The sequence below is a fragment of the Syzygium oleosum genome, unplaced genomic scaffold (genome assembly GCF_021117445.2).
Source record: "Syzygium oleosum isolate NSW1041296 unplaced genomic scaffold, Sole_v2.1 Sole_v2.34, whole genome shotgun sequence".
In the NCBI taxonomy this organism is placed as follows: Eukaryota; Viridiplantae; Streptophyta; class Magnoliopsida; order Myrtales; family Myrtaceae; genus Syzygium; species Syzygium oleosum.
This window is the reverse complement of record NW_026607518.1, coordinates 218,063-242,132: the sequence shown is the minus strand read 5'-3', so window position 1 is coordinate 242,132 and position 24,070 is coordinate 218,063. Positions and strand designations below refer to the sequence as shown.

Here is a 24,070-nt window from a genome sequence, read left to right as displayed (position 1 = left end):
AGTCCTAAAACTTTCAAAAAGTACAATTAAGTCTTAAAACTTGTCAAATTAGTTCAATCAAGTCCTTCCGTTGATTACATCTTTTGAGAGTTTTAGGATTCGATTGCATTTTCGCGACAAGTTTTAAAAATTGATTGTCTATTTTGAAAGTTTTAGGACTTAATTGCATTTTTATGATAAGTTTAAGGACTTCTAGTGCACTTATCCTATGAAAAATTTAGTCACACCTGACATCCAGTATCTAGTTCTATGCTGCATCACGTCCCTGAAAGAAACATATGCATCGAGTAAAAGCATGAGAAGTTGGACACTGCAGCCAGCAAAGCCTCCAATGTTTTCTCTTTCCATGCACGAGGACCTTGAATGTTAATATATTACAGAAGAAAAAAGCTGCCAGACATTTCAGGTGAAATTCTCTTGCATTCAATGGATCATCACAGATTCATGATCGAAGAAATGCTTGCTAAATGGATGAGTTCCGGAATTACACAATGATGAGATGACAACACAAAATTACGTGTAGAGAGAGAGAGAGAGAGAGAGAGAGCTGAACTTGGAATTGCAAATTGAATGATATTCTAAATGCATTGATCAGTGAGCTTCACATCAAATTCTAAGTATGTATGAACTTACCTCTCACTCAACCGGATTGGTCTATTTGAAGATTTGGGCAGTTGCCGACAACATCACATAGACAGGGTACTTTGAACCTATTGCTGTTTAGATTAGGCAAGCTGCACAGTCGTACTCTTGACAATGAAGAGCCTGCTGAGTTGCCTCTGAATATAGTTCCAAGCTCTCACATGAGTTTATCTCAAGAATCTCCAGGTTTGGCGGTAAATCGGATGAGGGACAAACTTCTTTGAGCTGCGGACAAGATTCTATTTTTAGCTGTTTTAGATTTTTTAAGCTCCCCGGCTTCACTTTCTGACTGCACTTGGTCTTCAACCCAGCAGTATAGGAAATATGGAGAATTCCCAGATTTTCAGCTTCTCCAAGCACTTCCTCCAGTTTCTCCAGATTTGGACACTGTCTCACTTTTAGTACTCGCGGGGAGACCATCATAACCCCAATTCTCATAAGCTTTGGTAATTCCAGAAGATCCAAGGTCTGCAAATTACATGCTGCGAACACGCCAGGGTTAAATAGCTCTTTCATTTCATCACAAAATTTGATTTGGAGGTTTCCGAGCTTCTATGGCAGCTTGGACAATGGGAAAATGTCAATGAGTATTGGGCAACAATCTATAAACAAGGTCTTAAGACATCCGAAGACCTTGGACTGCACTTTATCATCACATACGCATCTTAAGGAAGAGAGATTACACAGATAAAGAAAGTCAAGCTTTCCTGTAGCTCTGGCATCTTCTTCTCCATCGACTATACTATGGATAATTTGTGCACCTATCAAGCCAACAGCTCTTTATTGATTTCAACTTCTCTTTAACAGGTTCAGATAAGTGACTAAAAGAGCTATCATCGATCAGTGATATGTGATCAGCTTGCTCGAGAACATGTTCAGGTAGACTGGAAAGGCAATAGGATCCATGGATCTCCGTATACCGCTCCGTTTCTGTAGGAATTCTTCCCTGAGAGTTGATATCCATCAGTAGGCCCATCTCCGAGGACCGTATATCCTTCCATCTTTATTTTTGGGAAGCCAAACAGAAAAGTGGAATTTTTGGAAGCATGTACACCACAACTTAGGATTTTCCTCCAAGAACTGGAGAAATCTGGTACCCCATATTGATATGGAAGGCCAGTCAAGAGATGCGGAATTCTCAGAACTTAGGGATCCACAGCCTCCCAAGTTGAACTCCTATGGAAAATACTTTATCTTCTTCCATTCTATTTCTTTAATGTGCTTCATATCCTGCAAATTGAACTTCCTTCGACTAGTCCGATTTGAGACATCATAAGGAAAATCTTTAATTTTTGTCCCTGAAAGATCTGGAACCTCCAATTTGGTAAGAGACTTCAAATTTTCCAATTCTTCCAAATCAGCACAATCGCTCAGCAGTAGTTGTCGGATTTTGCTAAAAGTCTCAAGGGTGGGTAAAGACTCAACTTTGGTCCCCGATAGATCCAGCAGCTCAAGCTCCTTTAGGGCATCCAGCTCAAACACTTCACAGGAACAACCTCTCAGAGAGAGTTCTCTAAGGTTAGTGAGGTAGGACAGAGATGGCAATTGTTCAAATTTTATTTCAGAGAGGTTGAGAATCCTTAGTTTGCTCATATGGGGAAGAAATTCAAGTTTCATATTGCTCAAATATTTTGCACCACAGAGGTCGAGTATCCCTTGTTGGCCGTGAAAAACGATACCCAAGATCTCCATAGTTAGAATCTAGAACACATTAATCGAGTAAAAGGAATTTGTGCACCTGATTTGAAATCCATAGCGACGATTCTCTGCGCAAGTTCTTCTCCTCTATTATCTTTTGTATCACTAGCTTAATGAGATCGCCTCTCACAATTAGCGTTAATTCCTTATGTGAGATAATGTGTGCGTTAGAAGAGGGACTCGAGTACTATTTATAGAATTTTAAGCCAGACCCTCTCATCACGGGCCGTGCCTTACTTGGCCCACACTAACCAGTCCCGTATTAGACTACTTAAAAAACTTTATATCATACTTTACTAGACCAAGTCTGTAAAATGGTTAATTACAATTTCAATTAATGTAGCCTACATTATAAAAACTCTTACATTCTCCCACTTGGGATATATTAATTATTGTACTGTATGTGCACACCTTTATGTTGGTCTATAGATAATTCTTAATAGTCAACCTAATCCTATAAAGTCTCAAACACCGAATCATGGTGGTAACTGCATGTATACACACAGAGCCTTCTATGGTCACAAATGTTTTTTAACTCTATTGATATGGATTCAGTATGGTTGTGTGTCAATTGGATAACACCTCAAAAAGAGTAATACCTTACATGTCATCCCCTTTGTCAGTCCCTATTCTCTCTCTTTAAGTGTCACAAAAACCCGGGCAAAAGAACACTACAAGTGCCATAACTTGTGTACGGCGCTCACTTTAGTGCCATAACTTTTTTTTGGATCACTTTAGTGCTAAAATTTTTGAAAAACGATCACTTAAGTGCTAAAATTTTTGAAAAATGATCACTTAAGTGCCAACTCCGGTGCCGTACATAATTTTTCGCCGGAAATCTGACGCGGCATTTTTTTTATTAATTTCTGAAGCTGACGTGGCTCGCCGGAGTCTTGCCGGAGATTGGCACTTAAGTGATCGTTTTTCAAAAATTTTAGCACTTAAATGATCGTTTTTCAAAAATTTTAGCACTGAAGTGATCCAAAAAAAAGTTATGACACTTAAGTGATCGTTTTTCCTCCGACTTGGCACCAAAGTGATCCGAAAAAAAGTTATGGCACCAAAGTGAGCGCCGTACACAAGTTATGGCACTTATAGTGTCCTTTTGCCCAAAAACCTGATGTGTCACTAGAGAAAATCCTTATTGTTCTAATGAACCAACACATGTCTTATCCTTATAGTTAACTTTACTTTATGTGTAACAAGACATATCGTTACGGCTAATAACCGGATGCCCCTTGCAACACCAATCCTCTCCACCTTCAGTAATTACATAAGATCCAAGGTCTGCAATTTACATATGGCAGACGCGTCGGGTTTAAATAACTCTTTAATTTCATTGCAAAATTTGATCCGGAGGATCTCGAGGTTCTTTGGCAGTTCGGAAAGTTGGAAACTGTGGGCAAGCATTGGGCAGTACTCCACATACAAGTTCTTACGATCTTAGAAGACCTCAGACTGCAAGTTATCGCCTGGACTGGAAGGAAGACAGATCACCCAGATAAAGGAAATCAAGCTTTTCTGAAACTCCAGCATCTGCTTCTCCACCAACTATACTGGGGACCTTTGAGCACCTCTCAAGCCAACAGGTCTTTATTGATTCCAAAAACTCTTCACCAAGCTCAGATAAGTGACTAATAGAGCTATCGTCAACCACTGGTAGGTGATCAGTATGCTTGAGAACATCTTTGTGTATGCTGTAATTGCCACAGGATCCATGGATCTCTAAAAACTGCCCAAGCTCTTTAGGAGGTGGTATTCTTCCTTGGGAGTTGATATCCCCAGTAAGACCCATCTCCAAGGTCGTCATACATTCCTTTAACTCTCTCTTTTGGAAGCCAAAGACAAAAACTGAAAGTTTCGGAAGCATGTATGCCACAAGTTGGAATTTGTCCTAAAAAACTAGAAAAATTAAGTACCACAGATTGAAATGGAAGGCCAGTCAGTACTAGGAGAATCATAATTCTATAGGACTTAGGAATCTGCAATCCTTTCATGTTGTACTTCTTTTCTTTATACTCAATCTTCTTCCAGTCAATTCTTTTATTTTCATGCCTGAAAGATCTCGAACCTCCAACTTGGTAAGTGACTTCAAATTTTTCCGATTTCTTCAAAATGAGCACAACCTCTTAGCTATAACTATTTGAGGTTGTTAAAGTTCTCGAGGGGTGGAAAAGACCCAACTTTAGTATAAATAAATCCTGCATCTTGAGGTCTCTAAGTACCCCCACGTCAGACACTTCACAGGAACATCCTCTCAGTGAGATTTCTGAGGTTAGTGAGGTGGGATACAGATGACAATTCTTCAAATTTTATTTCAAATAGATTGAGAATTCTACGTTTGCTCATATGCTGAAGTAATTCATATTTTGTATCACTCAAAGATTTTGTACCACAGAGGTCGAGTACCTCTAGGCTAAAGAGGGCATCCAGGGGACGAAGGTCTTTTAAGTTTGTGCAATTTCTCATTGTAAGTTCGTGGATCTCATCTACTTTCTCCGATTGGGACAGCTCCTCAGAACAAGTACTTGAAGCTTCTTCAACTCTGATAGTGATGAGGGAAGATTTTTGAACTTTGGACTAAAGATAGCCAGAACTCAGTTCATGCGTTGGAAGAATGTTTCCAGGACTTCCCTGCAAAGACGAGCACCATCTATAAGGAGTGTGGACATCTCAACCCTTATTGCGACCATTCGTTTTTATAAACTTATCTGCCTGTATCCTCCCAAGACCAGCCCAAGTTCTGTCATTTTAGCACACCAGCCAAGCCAAGCATGTGAGTCCATAGTGTCGGCGAATCAGCAAGACTTAGGGCTTCATTTCATATATAAACATAGCTGTTGTCGTTTTCCCCTAGAAACCCCCGATCTTTGAGCTCCATGAAAGTCCGATGTGCCTCCTCATATTTCTCCAATACAATTATGGTGCAAAGAATCCTTCCAGTAACCAGTGAACTATCAACTCATTGTACTCGACGACACTGTGTTGCAGAAACAAGTGTCTGCAGTGCCGACAATGCTTCCTGATAGTGCTTGGCAAAATTTCAAGCACATAATGCAATAACCTTGTGAGACAAGCAGATTCAGCAATAGAGGCAGGCTTTCAACTGGCTTGTCCAATTCTGAATCTCCAACAATGATTCACGGCTTCTGCTACCATAATAGTTGCCCAGGACAACCAGAGCTACATCTGCTAATAGCTTAGGACAGTCTTTCGAACCTGGCGCCCGCCAAACAGTACAACAACCCTTCAAGCAACTCAACCCTGTCTGGTAAAGTATGAAACATTAAGCAATTGTTAGTTGAATGTCACCATGTATTATGCCACTTGCAATAAAATTTTCCTTCCATCTCTTGAGCACTTGACAAATTATGATTCTCCAGAAGAATGTTGATCAAAGACCATATCCAAATTGAAATATCAAAAGAATGTTGTTTGACGTTTTAGAACTTATTGCCGTTTTATCTGGCTTACACATGAATTTCCTCTCTTTCCTCAGAAGAATATTTCCTTTAGTCAATATAGGACAAGTATAAGGACTGTTAGCACATATTCATTTACATTAACCTCACATTAAGCATCGTAGGGATCACAGTCTTTTTCTTATAGTTCACCAAGTTAGGATCATATTAATAGGTTCCCTTTGAAGAAAACCATCTTTGTTCCTCTTCCCTCAATAAATTTTCATACTCTGCAATACAAGTTGCAAACTTGAAGAATTAGTAAAATCACGATCTTAAAATTTCTTCTTAGCTCGAAATTTAAGCCACTTTTAGCTATATCAACAAACTCTCGCTCAGGAAGTTGGATTCTACATTTGTTTCTTGCTCTATAAATCTCGCCACAAAGTCTTCTTCCACAGTTTCACCTGATAACTGTCTAATTCTAGCTAGTCTGCCATTGTCCCTTCAAGTTCAGTTATGTATAATTGAGCATGAAATCGCTCTAACTGCCTCCAGTCTCGGACTGAGCTGAAACGTAAATTTACATAACCAATTGAAAGCAGTCTTAGTCAAAGAATTCCCAAAAAGCCAAGGTTTTATGAAATCATCCAAGCGTAAGTTGGACTATATAAATGATTGACAATTGACTGAGCTCCATCCCCCTTCAATGCAATAAACTCTGGAACCTTATAATTTTTGGGGGAATGAGTGACTAGTATCAATCCAATCTGGTAAGGCTTCCTATAAACCGGTTGAATTGAAGGTCTTGGGCCTGGACCTAGTTGTGTAAGGCTCCATCCCCCTTCAATTGCCGTCGCCACCGCCGAGCCGCGCCGCCGCGCCGATCGCCGCCCTGTTCCACTCTAGCCGAGTTAGTCTAGAGTCCGGTAAGTCGCAATCTAACCCTTGCCTAGGACATCGGGTATTATCGGACTCGTTTAGACGCGGTTTAGGGTAGTTTAAGGGTTGATTAGGGTGTTGATCGTGGTTGTTGGTGGCTGATCATGGCTGTTAGTGGCTGTTGCGTGTTGGATTAGACGTCTGGGAATGAGTTTTGGCGGTTGAAATTCGGTAGAAATCAATTCGGGTTTGAATCCTTGAGGTTGGTGTGATTCTCGGATTCGCGGTTACTGTACCCGTCCGGTTTGCTATTTTTGTAGAGAATTTTGTGGGCCGAATTTGAGGAAGTTTCCTTCATGAAAGTTGCTCCCAACATCTTGAAGTATAACATATTTTAAATTTGGAATTTTTAGAGGTCATTTGGGTAGCACGAAAACCCATTTTCAGACCGTGTTGAAACTGCCCGGAACACTGTTCATCCCGACCTTCTTGTCTTGCCGAATTTTTATAAAATTTTCCAGAGCTATTTTCAATAAACTTCCTTACAAAATTTGTTGGCGACTTTCTTTTCTATGACATATAAAAATTTCAAGGGTTTTCAAGGTGATTTGGGTATTGAAAGAAATGTATTTTGAGGACAAAATGGTCTGTTAGAGCGAACTGATTTTGGCCTGACTTCGAGGGACAAAAAGGCATGGTTGCAGATTGAAGCGAATTTCTTGTTCTTCATAAGAAATGTTTATCAAGATGTTTTTTATGATATATCCAAAATTTAGAATTTTTGGAGTTCGTTTACTATTTATTTTGATAGGATTTCGGTCACTGTGTAAACTGCCCAATTTTACCCAGATTCTTTGGATGTTCATTTTTATGAGCGGAATGGTGGGGGTGTCGAGCTTGATTAGTTGCTGCCTCGTGACCGGAATTTATGCTTGAATGTGTGTTATATGAGTTGATTTGAGGATGAAATGAGGATGTTTCGAGGCTGGAGTGAGACTGAATAGAGTGTCGGACGTTGTGGGATGGAATTGGCGAGCTTAGGGCTCGATTTAAGGACAAATGGTATCGGTTTGATGTGTGGTAGTATGGCTGGATTGTGGTGTTTAATATGCTTGGAAATGTCGAATTTATGCCTATGAACGTGGCTGTGTTTGAGGGCCCATGAGTGGCCTTGTGTGTTTATTGAACCGTGATTTGATGGATTGAAATGTGCTTTGTTATGTGCATGCTCGGGCCAAATTGAATTAATTGTCAAATGGCCATATTGGATGCTTATTGAGCATGGAATTGTGTGTGAATTGATGTGTGCACGGGCCACGTGTGATTGGCCAACTTGTTTGGCAAGCGAGTGTTAAGTGTGTGAATGAACGAGAAATTGTGTGTGGTGTGGCATGTGCGATCGTGGGAATATTTCCGTCCTGAGGCGGTACGACTACGCGGGACGATGCCCGGTATTACCGGAAGACTGCCAACCTGAGGCGTGTACTTCAACGCGGGTTGTGCCGTAGGTGGTGGATGTTGAGCCTGAGGCGTGTACTGTAACGCGGGCAAGAGACATGGCTTGAGGCGTGTACTGTAACGCGGGCCGAGGAGTGCTAGAAACATGGCCAACCTGAGGCGTGTACCTCAACGCGGGTTGTGCACTAGGAGAATGGATGTTGAGCCTGAGGCGTGTACTGTAACGCGGACAAGAGATATGGCCTGAGGCCTGTACTGTAACGCGGACCCTGGAGTGTTGTGATGAGTTGGTCGCAGTGGACCTGAGGCGTGTACTGTAACGCGGGTCACTAGCGAGAGTTGTGGAAAAAGATGTGATGAAACGGGAACAAATGCATGAAATGTCATTAGAACATGCATGTGAGTGGAATAGTGCTATTGTAAGTCTAACGTGCAGGTTGCGTGTATTGAGAATCAGGTGAGTACGATTGTGTGGACGTTGTTTGTGTGTTGCTTGATTCGGTGTCTGGACTTGTCTGGAATACGTGGTAGCCTATGTAAGGTTTAGGTTGTGAACTTATTGAGAAGTGTCTCATGGTTGTTTCAACCAAACCATTTTAGAGCACCCGCCCGAGCCATGAATCTTCCGCCGCCGTCGCAGCGTTTTGGGGCTGTTATGCACTCTGACCATGATGTTGTAGGATAACCCGATCGAGATTGAGGCCGAATCAGAGTCGTCGGATAAGCACGTGCCTGATGAGGATTCGGATGAGGATTCCGAAGAGAGTGAGTCAGAGTGGACGCCATCTAGAGGGCGTAGGGATTAGTTTGGAGATGAGGAAGACTTTGGAAATGTCCCATTTTTGGTGTAGTGCTTATCCAAGCTACTAATCTTTTTGTGATATCGGTGGTTTGCAGTTTAGTTGTTCAATGTGCATATTTTGCTTTGTTGTTTGTAAATGGCGATTGTGGCATAAGTTTAAATTGTAAATGGATATTGTATTTGGGCCGAAGTATAGTACGTGATTTGGTGGTTTGGCAATTTATTCTCCCTAGTACCCCTGGTAAATCATTGTCTGGGTGTTTGTTGTTTCCGCCGCGATTAAACTCTGATGGATTCATTTGGGTCGGCGACGTTCCTGGGACGTCGCACTAATTCGACCAAAGAAGGATGTCGCGAGCTCGATGAGGTTCGGGGTGTGACAGTGGTGGAGGAGCTACATGATATGGTCTTTTAGTTCATGCTCCCCCCACTCACACATGGAGCAAGTTGCTCCTATTTATAGGATGCAAAGTCGGTGCATTCACCGGCTTTGCTAGCTTTCTACAATATTTTAATATAACAACTTGGCAACTAGATTTCTTTAGAGAAATCTAGAAGTAACGAAGCTTAGTTGGTAAACTTGCTAACTTGATGGACTTTTACTAGAAAAATCTGGAGAAGGGAGAGAGTGGCGGTGCTCTCCTCAACTTGCTGCATGCTTTCCACGTTCTTGATTTTCTCCACCGCCATTGACTTCTGGCATTTCTTGCTTCTCACGTCCATCTAGAGTAGTCTAGATTGAACCAGAGATTTCTTTGTCAAAAATGGATCACAATTTCCAACAACTCTGAATGGGAACGGTAACATTGAGTCTTCCTGGATTCATAACTGGAAGTGGAGCTTCTAGAGCACTGGCTCAAATGTTGGATCTGTTATCATTCGTCACCGGGTAATACATGCTAGGGGGTAAATAACTTCCCTTGGACTTAGGAACAAGAGCCGTAAACTCCTTGGTCATTTAAGGATTTTTCTCAAGGAGTTTCGGAAATTTTTTTCAACACAAACATGCAGTGCATGACGCGAGTCACTACTGTTGTCAACATCAATGAACTAAATAGAGTGCTGTCTTTATGCATGAATGGACTTCGCTACATCCTCTGAGCAAGATGTTCAAGTTCTTGCTCCACTTTCATCCCGATACTCCCTGACGGTGGACTAGTTCACTGGGAACTCCTCATCGCGACTTGGGGGGTCGAGCGGGTGGAGATCCAAACCTTGAGGCAATGTTAGCAACTTCGCCCCAGTCTCAGAAATGGTAAGAGGGGCCAGAGTAATTTAATCTCAGGATCTCCCTCATCTTCTGCAGGGTTTATAACTTCGATGTCCTTGTCTTGGTCTCTGTTGGATTGGGACATCGTGTAGGACCTCTTCATTGGGTTCTCAGTATTAACGTTTAAGGGTGTCTGATTGCTTGAAGCATCAGGTTCATGCTTTAATGGCCTTAATTTCTTTTTCGATTAGTCTGCATCATTAACCTTTCATGGCCTTAATCAAAAAATTATCATCAAAATGTAATGACTAGTATTTTTCCTCTACTAATAAATTATTAACGCCATTATTTTTTGTTTATTTTATCTATTACCACGCATAATTGATACGTAAAGTGTGACAATATTTCTATATCTTGAATTCACTTCACTGATGAGCCCTTATGGATCAGCTTAACTTGAACGCATAGATAGAGAAGGCATTAATTTAATGCACAATAATCTGTTCATTAGTCTCGCAAACAACATTATCTTTGGATTTAATATCAAAAATATTTCCCTTGTTGTGATTATCTACATTTGATTATCTTAATTCTATTTATTTTCCTTGCTATCATTTTTTTAATATTCAAGGAATCTCACTCAATGGGATTTGAGTGCGTCAGATTCCTATCTCAAATTTCCCTGTGAAACCGGTATATAAGTTTCGCAGTTTCATTGAGAAAATTAATGGTGGAGACAGCGCCATCCCTCTTGAAAGAATATCAGTGCCCTCGTATAATCAGTTTCCATTAATAAATGCTCATTGAGTTTGCCTTTCCATCGGTAAAAGAATACGAAAAGTGTCATAACTTTCGTGCAGCACTTACTTTGATCCTAAGACTTTTTGTCGAATCACTTAAATGCCATCTTTTTTAAAACTCCGTTTTTGGATGCCGAAAATCCGATGTGATAATATTTTATCAATCTCCTTAACCGACGTGGCTCACGTGGCACGCCTAGTCAGCATCAATAACCCTAAACGATGTCGTCTACATGTCTTATCCCAAATATAAACCCTAATTCCACAAATCAAGCCATTTTCGAAATTCTTCAAACCCTAATCTAGAAACCCCAAGATAAGAGCTGAATCTTGCAATGCAGAGTGAGAGTAGGACAATCGGCTCAAATTCGTTTCACTGAAACGAAGACGACGGTGAATATTATTGTATTTTGGGCTTAGAAGTCCAAGAAGAACATCTTAGACTAGGTTAATTCTTGGGAAAAGATTTCATGGATGCGTCAGATATGGAAAAGGTTGAAGTGCAAATATTTTAGGTGGGTTGATGCGAAATTTTCAGGTCAAGTAACATAGATGATCTTGGAGTTACTTGAAGGACGACATCAACTTCCGCCTACACAAATGGACAAGTTGGACGATGCTAAATCAATGCAAATAAAAATGACGATTTAGTATCTCTGACCAATCATTTGAAGGAGGAAGTTTCAATGATGAAAAGCGAAAAAAAGTTCTATCGAGTGTTGATTGAATTGTTGTTATCTTGTTTGGCCTATTTATGCTCAAATGTGAACTAAGTGATAAGAAAATGCTTCTCAATCCACATAGTTGAGGATTAGTGGAATGTGTAATTGTATCATGGCAATGAAAGCTAGTCATGCCTTGTTTTGTACTGAAAATGTTGCTTTGCTACTATTTTCTACTACAATGAATGGTCAAGTTCACGAGTGATCATTTTGAGTGTTAAACTTTGTTAAAAGTGATCATAGTGCCAATTTTTGTTAACAATGATCACTTGAGTGTCGATTGTTGTTCAAAAGGGATTGCTTGTGATTTTCACTTTTTAAGAAGTGATATGTTGATTTCTCTTTCTGAAACACTTCCATTACAAGCTTACAAAGACACATGAGGACCACTTGCTTGACAACACCCATTGCTTACAATTTTCAAAACACATAAAAAGCAAGACTGCACCAGCAAGGACAAATTTCAACGAGTCTAGTGTAGTCTTGTGCTTGCATCAACTTCACAAACAAGTGTTGGTGCAGCACAAAACTTCACTAGGTTGCTGTTATAGTATTAGTGCTTGCACTAACGGTATAAACAAGTGCTGGTGCAATCTTATGCTTGTGCCAGGTTGAGCACAAAACCAGTCAAAATCTAGACAAAACATAACAACTATATGTGGCACTAGCCAAAAGCAAGACAAAACTTGGAGTTGCCAAAGGCATAAACAAAAGTATTGTTACCTATATTCAAGTGCTTCTTTACATTAAGTCAATTTGAATATAACAAAAACATCCCAAAATCAACCAAAATCTAGACAACGCCATATGCAATACTAGGGTAAAGCAAGACATAAACATAATAACCCCCATCAGTCAATCTGAATAGCCCCTCCCACCAACCAAAACCATGTGCAGCACCTCCAACAACAAAACCATATTAGCACCCTCCTATTAGTCAATCTCAATGACCCCCCTCCCCTCGGTTCCTTTTCCTTTTGATGGACTTTTGATTTAATTCATAATCCTTGCACTATTTTTATCTAGAACTAGAATTACAGGTTATTGAATTGGTCTTTCTTTCCCATATATCTTCTTTTTTGTAGTAACCATTCTCTTTCTAGAAGATCGAGACTGAAAGGTCATTTGAGGGGAGCTCTATGTAATTGATATTGGCCACGTCATAGTGGTGTGTGGGGTCATTGTTGGTGGCTATTTGGGAGCACGACCCTATGTTATCTTCTTAGGAGTCTTGTGTCTTTGGAGTTACCCCTTGTGTCATCTGTTTTGGAGCAGCATTTGATTGCTTCTTACTGGATTATGCTTCACTTACCTTTGGTTGGTTTGTTTGTTATTGTCCTTAGGTACTTCTTATGGGTGCAACCCTTGATTTTTACTTGGGTCACCTTGAGAGATCAACACCTCTAAACTTCTTATAGACTACAACAACATAACCATATTGTCAAAAAAATCAAATACCATAAATTAAATGCACAAGACCTACAAAAACTACATACAAAATGGTCATACTAGTAGTAAAGTCTGTAAATAGCTCATAACCATATTGCCTTATCCTTTTGTCAATAGCCCCTCTTGTTCGTTGTGGTGCCAAACTTTTAGAAACCTATTCTGGTGGTCTTCTTCTAACCTAAAAAAGAAAAAAACAAACTTAAATTTTGCCAACATATGGACATACAACAACATTAACACAAATTATATAACTTACTCGACATTTTCTCATTGTCTGTGTAACATCCGACTCAGCGGCTGGCCTTGGACCTGCCCTACATTTGGCTTCGTAGATGGCCCTACAGCTCACCTTTCAACTAACCTTACATCATGCCCTACAACTAACCTTGCATCAGGCCCTATAGCTGCCATAGAGTTGCGCCTTTAGTTGGTCTTCGAGATGGACTTGCAGTTGGCCTTGTATCATTGCTTTCCGTTATCTATTGTTGCTGCTATTACTTCTTCAATTCACAATCAATCTTATTATGCCCTTCTTTATGGCAATATGACCATTTAATTTTCCACCAGACCTGCTTATCCTCTTACTTATGAACTCAAACTCCTGCATTTACCTTTTCCTTTTTTTGGCTTGCCTACTTGCTTCTTTGGTGGCAAAAGGTGAAGGGTTTCATGATTTATTGGGTCCCAAAATTTGCTACTTCTAACATGCCGCAACATAAATTTGTACAAAGCAAGATATGTGCTTCTCTTATACCAATCTTCTAGGTAATTTTCAGGATTTTGTTGCTTTAGCTGTGTGGCACAAATATGTACAGGAAATTCCAATTACTTGTTAGGCTCGACATGAACGCTTTCTCCTTTTTAGGTGGACAACATACTTATCAGCATTGTTCATTCTCATCAGTATCGCGCCCAATCCAACTTAGATGACAAAACCTACTAGCAGTCATGTTGTCATTCAATCTCTTTGCAATCCTAAGACCACAGTGTCTAGTCCACTTTGTAACCTCATCTCTCTATCTTTGTAGCCTAGTCATGACAATCACTCATAGATCTTCAAGCACGTTGCATATTCATTTGCATCCAGCCTCTACTATTATGCCATTGAATGCTTCATTGAGATTATTGTCAATGATATCACACTTGAATTCTTCATTGAAGAAGACTCTATATCAATGCTTAGGTTCATTATGGAATAGTAATTCAAAACCTTCCTTTGTTAACTCAAACAACCCTTGTTTGTGAATTCTGAAATCTGCCATGTTGTTGCTCCTTGCATTGAGCCAAAATTTCTTATGCAGTTTATCCATGTCGTTGCTCCTTACTTATGCAGTTTATCTCCTTGCATTGAGCCAAAATTGCTTATGCAGTTTGCATACATGTGCATCGCATACATTCTATACTTAGCATATGGTATTAGCTCAGTAATGCAGCAACAAGTCCCTACAATAATTCAAACCAATGAATACTTGTAAGCAATGATATATTATTAATATTAAAAAGACAACAGTTGACAATGACATTACCTATTATTGGTCGCTCATGAATGTCCAACCTCCTTAATCAATTATCTCAAGGTCAACTATAATATTTTTAGGAAATCAGGACCAAGTGTCTTTATTCTATACTTCACAACTGTCTAGGTTCTTAGAAATATTTCGTTATTTGCATCTCTCCTAATGGCAACAAAATCATTTGCATAAACTCTTAAAAACATCCATCCAACCCTATCATTCTTCTACAGACAGGTAAGAAGCCTCTTCTACATGCATCAAAGCAAATATACATCCTATCAAACTCAGCCCTACAGTTAAGCAGTGGCCTTCCCAGAACCTCTACATTTATTCTACTGGATGGGTTCTAAAGCCTACATTCCCAAGCATAATCTCGGATCTGTGCATATTTTTCCTTGTACCTACACATCAGTGTACTTATCATCTTTGCTTGGCTCTTTTGCATTGATTTTTAGACACATTAACCCCTACTTGCTCATTCACTAATTGTTTTATTTGAAAACTCTTGATCTTTGGCACGGTGTTGATAGTGTTTAACAAGTGCTTGGCCAACCACACATCTTTTTATTGTCAAATACAATGGCACAAGTATGTTCCTCATGGAAGGATTTTATTTGGAATGAGTCGTTCTTCTTACTCAGTGCGACATATATCTTCCATGGACAATTTTGTCATGAACATTTTACTCTCACATATTCCTTGGTATTTTTTATGAATTTAACATTCCTCCGTTGAGTAATTGAGTACTTCTAAAATAGCTTCTTTGAATTGTTTTGCATCATTAAATTTCAAAGATATGCACAACAAATGACATGCAATAGTCAGATCATAAGAAGGATACTTACTTTTCCTTCTATGAACAGCTACTTCATCATCTTTGTTCTCATTCTCGGAACTATACTTTCATCATCACCACCGCTTTGTTCATATTCAATCTCATTATCTTCGGTCGCTGGAGCTCTTTAATCTTTTTTAACAGGTTGAGGTTCATGCGATTCCCCAAGTGTTGCAAATTATTTTTTATGAAATTTCCTCTAGTTTTGCCTTGATTGTGCAAGTTCTGCATCATCATCATCACTTGGGCAATTTGCATTTGGCAAAGGTCCATCATTTAATTCATTAGATAAAGCAACTTCTCAATCTACTCCAGTCAATTTTTCATCACTTATGTCTTCACCAGAGACTCTGAGACACGTCCCCATTTGCTGACTTTCTCTAATACATGAGCTATATGGATGGCCTCCCTCTCTTGTGCTCCTTCCTCTAAAACAAATCCATCCCTAGGCTGAGTACTCTAGTCAATACCATATCCTACTTCCCCTACATGAGTGCTCTCATCTTAATCATCACCGTTATACTCAACATACACATAAACTTCCTCACCATAGAGATAATGGTAAATAAGATCCCTAATACCATTACCATCATGAAGCACTACAAAAGAATTAGGTTTTAGCGACAAATTTTGCCACGAAAAATTTCGCAAAATTCATCGCTAAATGAATTTGCGACGGAAAAAAATTCATCGCTAATACGCCGTCGCAAAATTTTGCGACGAAAAATTTCAATTTTTGTCGCTAATTTGCGACGAAAAAAAATTCGTCGCTAATTTGCCACGAACTTTATTCGTCGCAAAATTCGTCGCTAATTATTCATAGCAAAATTCGTCGCTCATTATTCGTGGCAAAATTCGTCGCTAATTTGCCACGAACTATATTCGTCGCTAATTATTCATGACAAGATTCTGTCGCTAATTTACCACGAAATGTATTTGTGGCAAAATTCGTCATTAATTTGCCAAGAAATTTTTTTTTTTTGTCAGTAATTTGCAATGAACTTATTCGTGGCAAAATTTATCGCTAATTTGCTACCAAATTTTTTTTCTTTTGCCATGAACATTATTCATGAATGAATTTAACGACGATTTTTTATTAATTCTTTAGCGACGAACTCTGCGACGAATATCGTTTAGGGACGAAATTAGCGACAAAATTTTATTTTTGCAACGAACTTTTATAATTTGTGATCGTACGATAAAATCATTTATTTTATTTTTTGATTTTAAACCTAATTAAAAGCAAAATTAATTTTTGGAATTTATATTTAACATTGATTAAGCACTTAATAACATCAAAATATTATAATAATATGAAAATTAAATACATTCATCTACATTTTCCACAAGAATGACATAAATATTTTTCTTTATAGTACACATAATGAGAGAATAAATAATCTTGCACAATAACTAATCTTGCACAACAAATAATGACGATAGAAATGAATCAAAAAAGAATATCCTGCTTTTAGCGACAATCCCCATCATATAAATACTGAACAAAACTAAAGACACGGTCCATGTGAGATGCTCACTTCCTGCTCCAGTTTTAACAAATGCCGGTTGAAATGTTGTTGCAACCTCTCATTTGCATAACTTATGCAGAATTGCTCAAAGCTGTTCTTCTACAAAACATAAATTGTCTGGAATTAGACACAAAATTAGTGACATTGTTTCCACATTAAATGTTAATATATTCAGCTTCTAAAGGATACAAAATGACTGTGAAGCAAGCAATCTTAATTAAGTAAAGCAACGAAGGTAAATGAAATATAGAGGAAAAAGGTTGAAGTTCACTTTCAGTGATAAATCTAATAGAAGTAAAGAAACAAAGGTGCAACGTAGGTGTTCCAAATTGGTTCACTGTCCACAACTGCACACTTCCACCGCAAAAAAAACATTTATGTAAGTGACACGAACAAAATAAAGAATGATATTGGATGCTATTTATCTTTTAGCTATCACAAAATACCTGACAACACTGCACACTTCCACCACAAGCAGCATCATGAAGTGGAGTGCTTCCAGCACCTGCAACGTGCAAAGAACAATACACATGACTTTCCACAAATGCATGATCTAAGCAGGTATCACTCTATTCAAATAATCAATCATTTTGAATGAAGCCATAATTCTCCCACAGGGTATTTTCTAAAAAAGCAAATAACATCTAGTGCAACCCCCAAGACCAGAAGACAAAAGAGGGGTTTTGGACTCTTGATTGCCCCATTCATTCCCATCGTCAAAAACCCAAGCCCCACGACTAAAAGCAAGGAGAGGAAAAAGATGGAAACAATCACATCAGCTATGACCTAGCTAAGCTATGTATCCCAATACAATATACCAATATAGGTTAACATACCAAATCACACTTGCTTCTTAGAATCTATTGCCTCTTTTCCTTTGCATTGCAAGAATACGAGTAAAATATATTCAGATGCTATGAGCTATAGTAGAGCCGAAAGGAGAACAGTCAAAAGAGAGAAAAAACAGAGACAACAAAAGCAAACCAGCTTAAAGCAAACATGAGAAAACTAGGAGTAGCAATATTATCGAAGACTCCGACGGAGACAACGCAATGGGCTCAAACAAAGCCACGAGATCCTCCATTTTCGCGAATATCAAAACAACCAACAAAATCAGCCCTGAATCAGATCAAACAACAAAATCAAGCTAAAGCAACGAAAGCCAAGAACAAATCAGCCCCCAATGTACACGTGCACGGCATATAGTTGTAAATATCACTTTCTTGTGGTTCCTCTTCCAACAGAACAAATCATCAGGTAAGAGGAGTGCTACCACAAACAATCAGTTTCATTTAAAAGCAACAAACAAAAAATCAGCAAGAGAACTCATTGTCCTACTTTTACAGCCATGATATAGAAGTGCCAATGAACCGATATGTTGCTACTCTATTTGTTCCCTTTTTTTTATGGGCAGCTATTTAGCTGCCGAAATTTTTTTCCTCACCTTGAACATTTGAACATCTTCCTGAAAAGTAAGCCACAAGGTTTTTCTCAAGTACTGCAATTAAACGTTACTGCCCATGAGTTGCACTATTTATGTAATCAGATTGCAAAAAAAAGAAAAAGAAAAATATTATAACCTTTAAAGGTTCAAAGGGGTATTGTCTTCCAATAGCTTCAAGTTCTTTCTTGCAACTCGCATTCAATGAGTCGAACATTGTAACGAACAACTTGTCCACAATGTCCATTACCTGCACATAAACATTTAGTTCGTTAAGCTAAACTGAAAATTCAATTAAATGAAAAAGTATCCAATCCAACCTCACAATAGTGCTTCTTAATCTCCATTTCAACATCAAGGCCAGTAAATTCACACAAATGCCTATGTGTGAAGGAGTCTTCTGCCCTAAAAATAGGACCAATATCAAAAACACACCCAAAGTCACCACAAATGGCCATTTGCTTATGAAGCTGAGGTGACTACACCAGGCATGCAGGGCACCCTTTATAGTCCAGTTTAAACACAGCAGAACCTCCTTCACTGGATCCAGCTATCAGTTTCGGAGTGTGGATTTCAATAAAGCCTTCAAATAACAAGAACTGGCCAAAAATCTACACAATGTGGATTCATATAAATTCAGGTGTTAAGACTCAAAACACAAGGCAAATGTAAACAGCAAACTAGGAGGAACATTGGCCGCTTAAAGCATAAGCACCAGAGCATCAGCATCTTATCTTAAGAAATTGGACTTTCATATGGAGATTGGAGACTACAAAAACAACCCGTGTGTCTCTTTCACCACTCCACTATCACCTCCACTTTACTGCACTTCTTCAAATCCACAGGCTCCACCACAAGCTCTTAGGAATAATTGCTTCAAAGCAAGAGATAGAGAGATCATCTTAAAACGAGGCAGCAAGTAAATATACACAAAAGAATCCATTACATGCTCTCTCCGTGCTAACACTATAATAAATTCCGTAGTAGATAGTTGATACCTGAAAATCACACTTCGTTTCAGCAACTCAAGTATCAAAAGCTCCGGCCTAATACCAAGAGTTCGACAGGGGACACACTTAACCCTTCCCCTAAACTAATAAAAAAAACATGCTCGATACATCAAGAGCTGAAACACTCGAATCGTCGAAATCCCCGAGCAAAATCCAAACTTATGCAGACAGATATACATATTGATGGGGGGTACGGCCCCGTGCTAAATCAATCTCCACTTCTAAACAAGCACAGGCACGAAAGCGCTGATAACAAACGGAATCCCTCTTATTTCCTTTCGAGAATTAGACTGAACCCGAAACGACGCGCACGAGAAGGGAACTCACACGACACATCATCAAATTCGACGAGAGAGAGAGAGAGAGAGAGAGAGAGAGAGGGACGGACGGACGGACCATCGGAGTTGGCCTTGAAGCGAGCCGAATCGCGGTGATCGGAGGACTTGTCCTTGCCGTTGACGACGCGGGACGTGGACGGGGAGGACCGCTAGAGGAGGTGCTTGTTGAGCACGTCGTTGATGTTGATCCTCTGCTTCCGATCCGCGCCGCCCACCACCACCTCCTTGCCCTCGATGGGGGGAGGAGCCGCCGCCCCTTCGGGCTCCGCGGCCTCTAGGGCTCCGGAGGCCATGGCAAGGAGTCGCGGGGGAGAAGGGGTACCGAAAACCCTAGCGAGCGCGAGAGGTTTGGGGGTGTGGGGGAGGAAAGAAGGAGAAGGAGAAGGAGAAGGAGAAGCGAAAGTAGATCTGATCGAGAGAAATGAAAGAGGGAGAGGCAGGGAGAACAGCGAGTGCAGGGGGGATCTGAGGAATCAGCAGAGAGAGAGAGAGAGAGAGAGAATGGGGGGTGAGGGCGGGCAAATTGGGAGTGAGGACGGGGAACGCGAAATTTGTGACGGACTTCTTTGTCCGTCGCAAATTAGTAACGGACTTTTTTTTTCCATCGCTAAAATTAGCGATGAACAAAAACGTTCGTCGCTAATTTTTCGTGGCTCAATTTACTTTTTGTAGTATAATTTTGCGACGAAATTAGCAATGAATTTTGCAACGAAATTAACGACGAATTATTTTCTGTCGCTAATTAGCGACGGATTTAGCAACGACATTTTACATAAACAATTTAGCCACGGATTTTAGTCCGTGGCTAATTAGCGACAGATTTTAATCCGTGGCTATTGAGCCACGGATTTAGCCACGAAAATAAAAAATAGTCGGGAAAGTGAAGCAAGAATTTATTTTCGTCGCTAAATCCGTGGCTAATTAGCTACGGATTTAGCGACGAAAATAAAAATAGTCGGGAAAGTGAAGCGAGAGTTTATTTCTGTGGCTAATTAGCCACAGATTTAGCCACGAATTTAGTAACAGATTTTGGTCCAGCCACGGATTTAGCGACGAAATTAAAAATAGTCGAGAAAGTGAAGCGAGAGTTTATTTTCGTCGCTAGCCACGGAATAAAATCTGTGGCTAAATTCATGTCTAAATCTGTGGCTAATTAGCCATGGATTTTAATCCGTCGCTAATTAGCCATGGATTTAGCGACGAAAATAAAAATAGTCGGGAAAGTAAAGCAAGAGTTTATTTTGGTCGCTAAATCCGTGGTTAATTAGCCATGGATTTTAGTCCGTGGCTAATTAGCCATGGATTTAGCCACGGACTAAAATCTGTGGCTAAATTCGTGGCTAAATCCGTGGCTAATTAGCCACGGATTTTAGTCCGTGGCAAATTAGCCATGGATTTAGCCACGGACTTAAATCTGTGGCTAAATTCGTGGCTAAATCCGTGGCTAATTAGCCACGGATTTAGCGACGAAAATAAAAATAGTTGGGAAAATGCCACAAGAGTTTATTTTCGTCGCTAATTAGCCACGGATTCAAATCCGTCACTAATTTGCGACGGAATTAGCGACGGCGACGACCTTTCGTATTAACAATTCATCAAATAAAAAATTTTCCAGCGAATTCAATTTGTCGCCAATTAGCGACAACCTTTTAACAATTCAACAAATAAAAATGTCGCAAATGTCGTCGCTAATTTTGTCAATTAGTGACGATCCAAATCCAATGGAAAATAAAATATCGCAAATGTTATCACACGAATAGTATTTGACTTGTCGCCATTTAGCGACGAATTTTCCGTTGACCTATTACATTAACAATAATAACAATAATAATAATAATCAACAATAACAACAACAACAATAATAATTATGACAACAACAACAATAAACACATGTCGGAATAATAATAATAATAATAATAATAATTACACAATTAATAAAAAGTCTCAAAAATCATAATCTTCATCTTCATCTTCGTTTTCACCTTCGTCTTCATCTTGATCTTCATTTTCTTCATGAGCATCATCATCATCCTCTGTCTCAAAATCAGATTCTACAACACTTTCTAAATTTGATTCGCGAATTCCAGTTCGATCCACATCTATCATTGCTCCACATGGATCTCGTAAAGTTGAAATGTTATATTCCTTAGTTTCAACCGTATTACAAACTTCCTCTTGTTGATATGCTGTATCATTCCAGTGTTCCTTGATTTTTCTTTGTACTTTGATTTTACATACAGCCTACCAATCAACTTTATCACGTTTCAAACTAGGATATGATGCATAATATACCTGAATTGCTTGTTGTGCCAAGACAAATGGTTCATATTTCATATACATTTTCTTGTGATTTATTTCAACCAAATTAAATTTCGTATGCACCTTCATTCGTCGCAAATTTCATCGCAAATTAGCAACGAATTTATTTTTCGTCGCTAATTCCATCGCAAATTAGCCACGGAAAATTTTTCGTCGCAAATTAGCGACGAATAATTTTTCGTGGCAAATTAGTGACGAATTTTTTTTTCGTCGCAAATTCCGTTGCAAATTTTTCGTCGCTAATTTTCCGTGGCTAAATTCTTGTTTTTTTTGTAGCGAAGGTATCTCAAATCGTCTTTCTAACTCTTACTAGGAACCCCATAATGCAATTTTTTTTCTATTTTGCATCCTAACTGTTCCTCTATATCCTTGACAAATTCTTCATACGACAGCCTACTTATGTTGACAAGGACAAAATCGACATTTCCACTATCATATTCCCACTCATTGCTGCCAATAACAAATTTCCCACCGTGACAAACAGTGATGGGTGCAGTGGTGTTACCCATACCAACGTTGCACTCAAGATAATATATATATGTTTTGGGACCACAACTTCACATGAGGTCTCCACAATCACACCAAATTGAATATACAATGACTGGCTTTGTCACTTAATGGACATAAAACAACAATGCATCTCACCAAACACATTAAATCACTCATCTTTTACTTGTTGCGAGATTCCTCACTCTAGTACCGAGCCCTAATTTTTTCCTTCCAAGAATCGAGCCCTAATTTTTCCCTCCAAGTATGGAGAACTGATTTTTCCTTCCAACCATAAAGCCTTAGTTGTTTTTCCGGTGCCAATTGAGCAAGTGAGTGAGAGAGGATGAGTGAGAGAGGATGATGATGAGAGAGAGAGAGAGAGAGAGAGAGAGAGAGAGAGAGAGAGAGAGAGAGAGAGAGAGAGAGATGGCACGCGAGCAAGTGAGCAAGGGCAACCGGCCGGCGACTTTGAACAGTCAACGAGATTGAGAGGGAGATGGGGGTCATTTCGCAGATCTGTCTACTAGGGCCAAGTCTTTCACGTTTGTGTTTGAGAGCAAGAGAAAGTGCGGCGTCGTTTAGGGCCAAGCCAAGCACCACATAGTCCATGTTTGACTCTTTATATATATAAGTTGAATATAAATTACAAAATTCCTGAAGCTGAAGTGGTGAAGGACCAAATCTCTTTCAAAACTCCTTTTCTTCTTGTTAAAACCATCAAACAGAATGTTATTTTGGGCTCACCTTTTATCAATTTACTTTAGCCTTTTAAAGTTTCTGAGAAAGGAATTGAAACTGAAACTTTAGGCAAGAAGATATGTTTTGATTTCATTTCGAAACCTCAAACCAGAAATTTGAATACTCTTCAAGAACATTCTATTTCTAAAATAAATTGTATCATTCAAGACAAAGAGACTCATCTTCAATTTCTTAAGGAAGATCTTGAATACAAGAAAATAGACAAAAATCTCTCTGAAACAAGTCTTCAGAAGAAGATTTCCAGTCTTGAAAATCAAATCAAAGATTCAATATGTTCAAATATTCCTAATGCTTTTTGGTCACGAAAGTGCCATATAGTTGATTTACCCTATGAACTAGGGTTTTCAGAAAAGAATATTCCTACTAAAGCTAGACCTTCTCAAATGAATCATGAAGTTCTAAATTTCTATCAAAAAGAAATACAAGAACTTCTTGAGAAGAAGCTTATTAGGAAAAGTCAATACCCTTGGAGTTGCTCAGCTTTATATGTCAACAAAAATGCTGAATTAGAAAGAGGAGTTCCAAGATTGGTAATAAACTATAAACCTTTAAATACAGCTTTAAAATGGATAAAATATCCAATTCCTAATAAGAAGGATTTGTTGAATAGGCTTCATGATGCAAAAATCTTTTCAAAATTTGATATGAAATCAGGGTTTTGGCATATCCAAATCAATGAAAAGGATAGGTACAAAACAGCTTTTACCGTTCCTTTTGGTCAATATGAATGGAATGTCATGCTTTTTGGTTTAAAAGATGCCCCTTCCGCATT

General features: G+C 39.1%; 1 protein-coding gene and 1 pseudogene across 11 annotated transcripts; both read right to left on the bottom strand.

Annotated features, from left to right (window-relative positions):
* Nucleotides 1–640: 640 nt before the first annotated feature.
* On the bottom strand, nt 641–9,606 carry LOC130135543 (putative disease resistance protein At4g19050; annotated as a pseudogene).
* A 7,159-nt stretch (nt 9,607–16,765) lies between these two features.
* Nucleotides 16,766–20,233, bottom strand: LOC115664352 (aspartate--tRNA ligase 2, cytoplasmic-like). 11 transcript variants are annotated; one of them, XR_008814860.1, is made up of 5 exons: nt 19,790–19,836; nt 18,819–18,994; nt 18,523–18,633; nt 17,389–17,447; nt 16,766–17,041 (listed from the first exon to the last, which is right to left on the bottom strand). XR_008814860.1 is itself a non-coding variant. In XM_056305040.1 (5 exons), the coding sequence occupies exons 1-5, from the start codon at nt 19,790–19,792 to the stop codon at nt 17,014–17,016; spliced, it is 273 nt and encodes a 90-aa protein (XP_056161015.1). In that variant the 5' UTR covers nt 19,793–20,233; the 3' UTR covers nt 16,766–17,013. The 11 variants fall into 11 exon arrangements, 6 of the variants coding, with proteins under 6 accessions (XP_056161015.1, XP_056161013.1, XP_056161014.1 ...); XR_008814859.1 differs by lacking the exon at nt 19,790–19,836 and adding an exon at nt 19,099–19,782; XM_056305040.1 differs by lacking the exon at nt 18,819–18,994 and adding an exon at nt 18,387–18,440 and having other exon boundaries at nt 16,766–17,059; nt 19,790–20,233.
* Between the last annotated feature and the right edge of the window lie 3,837 nt (nt 20,234–24,070).

Coding starts and splice junctions, on each gene's coding strand:
- LOC115664352 (XM_056305037.1), bottom strand. CDS start 18,730: ATGGAGATTAAGAAGCACTATTGTGAG. Junction 18,634..18,703: donor TTAAGAAGCACTATTGTGAG/GTTGGATTGGAT, acceptor GTTTATGTGCAG/GTAATGGACATTGTGGACAA. Junction 16,998..18,522: donor ACCCCTTTGAACCTTTAAAG/GTTATAATATTT, acceptor TGCAAATGAGAG/GTTGCAACAACATTTCAACC.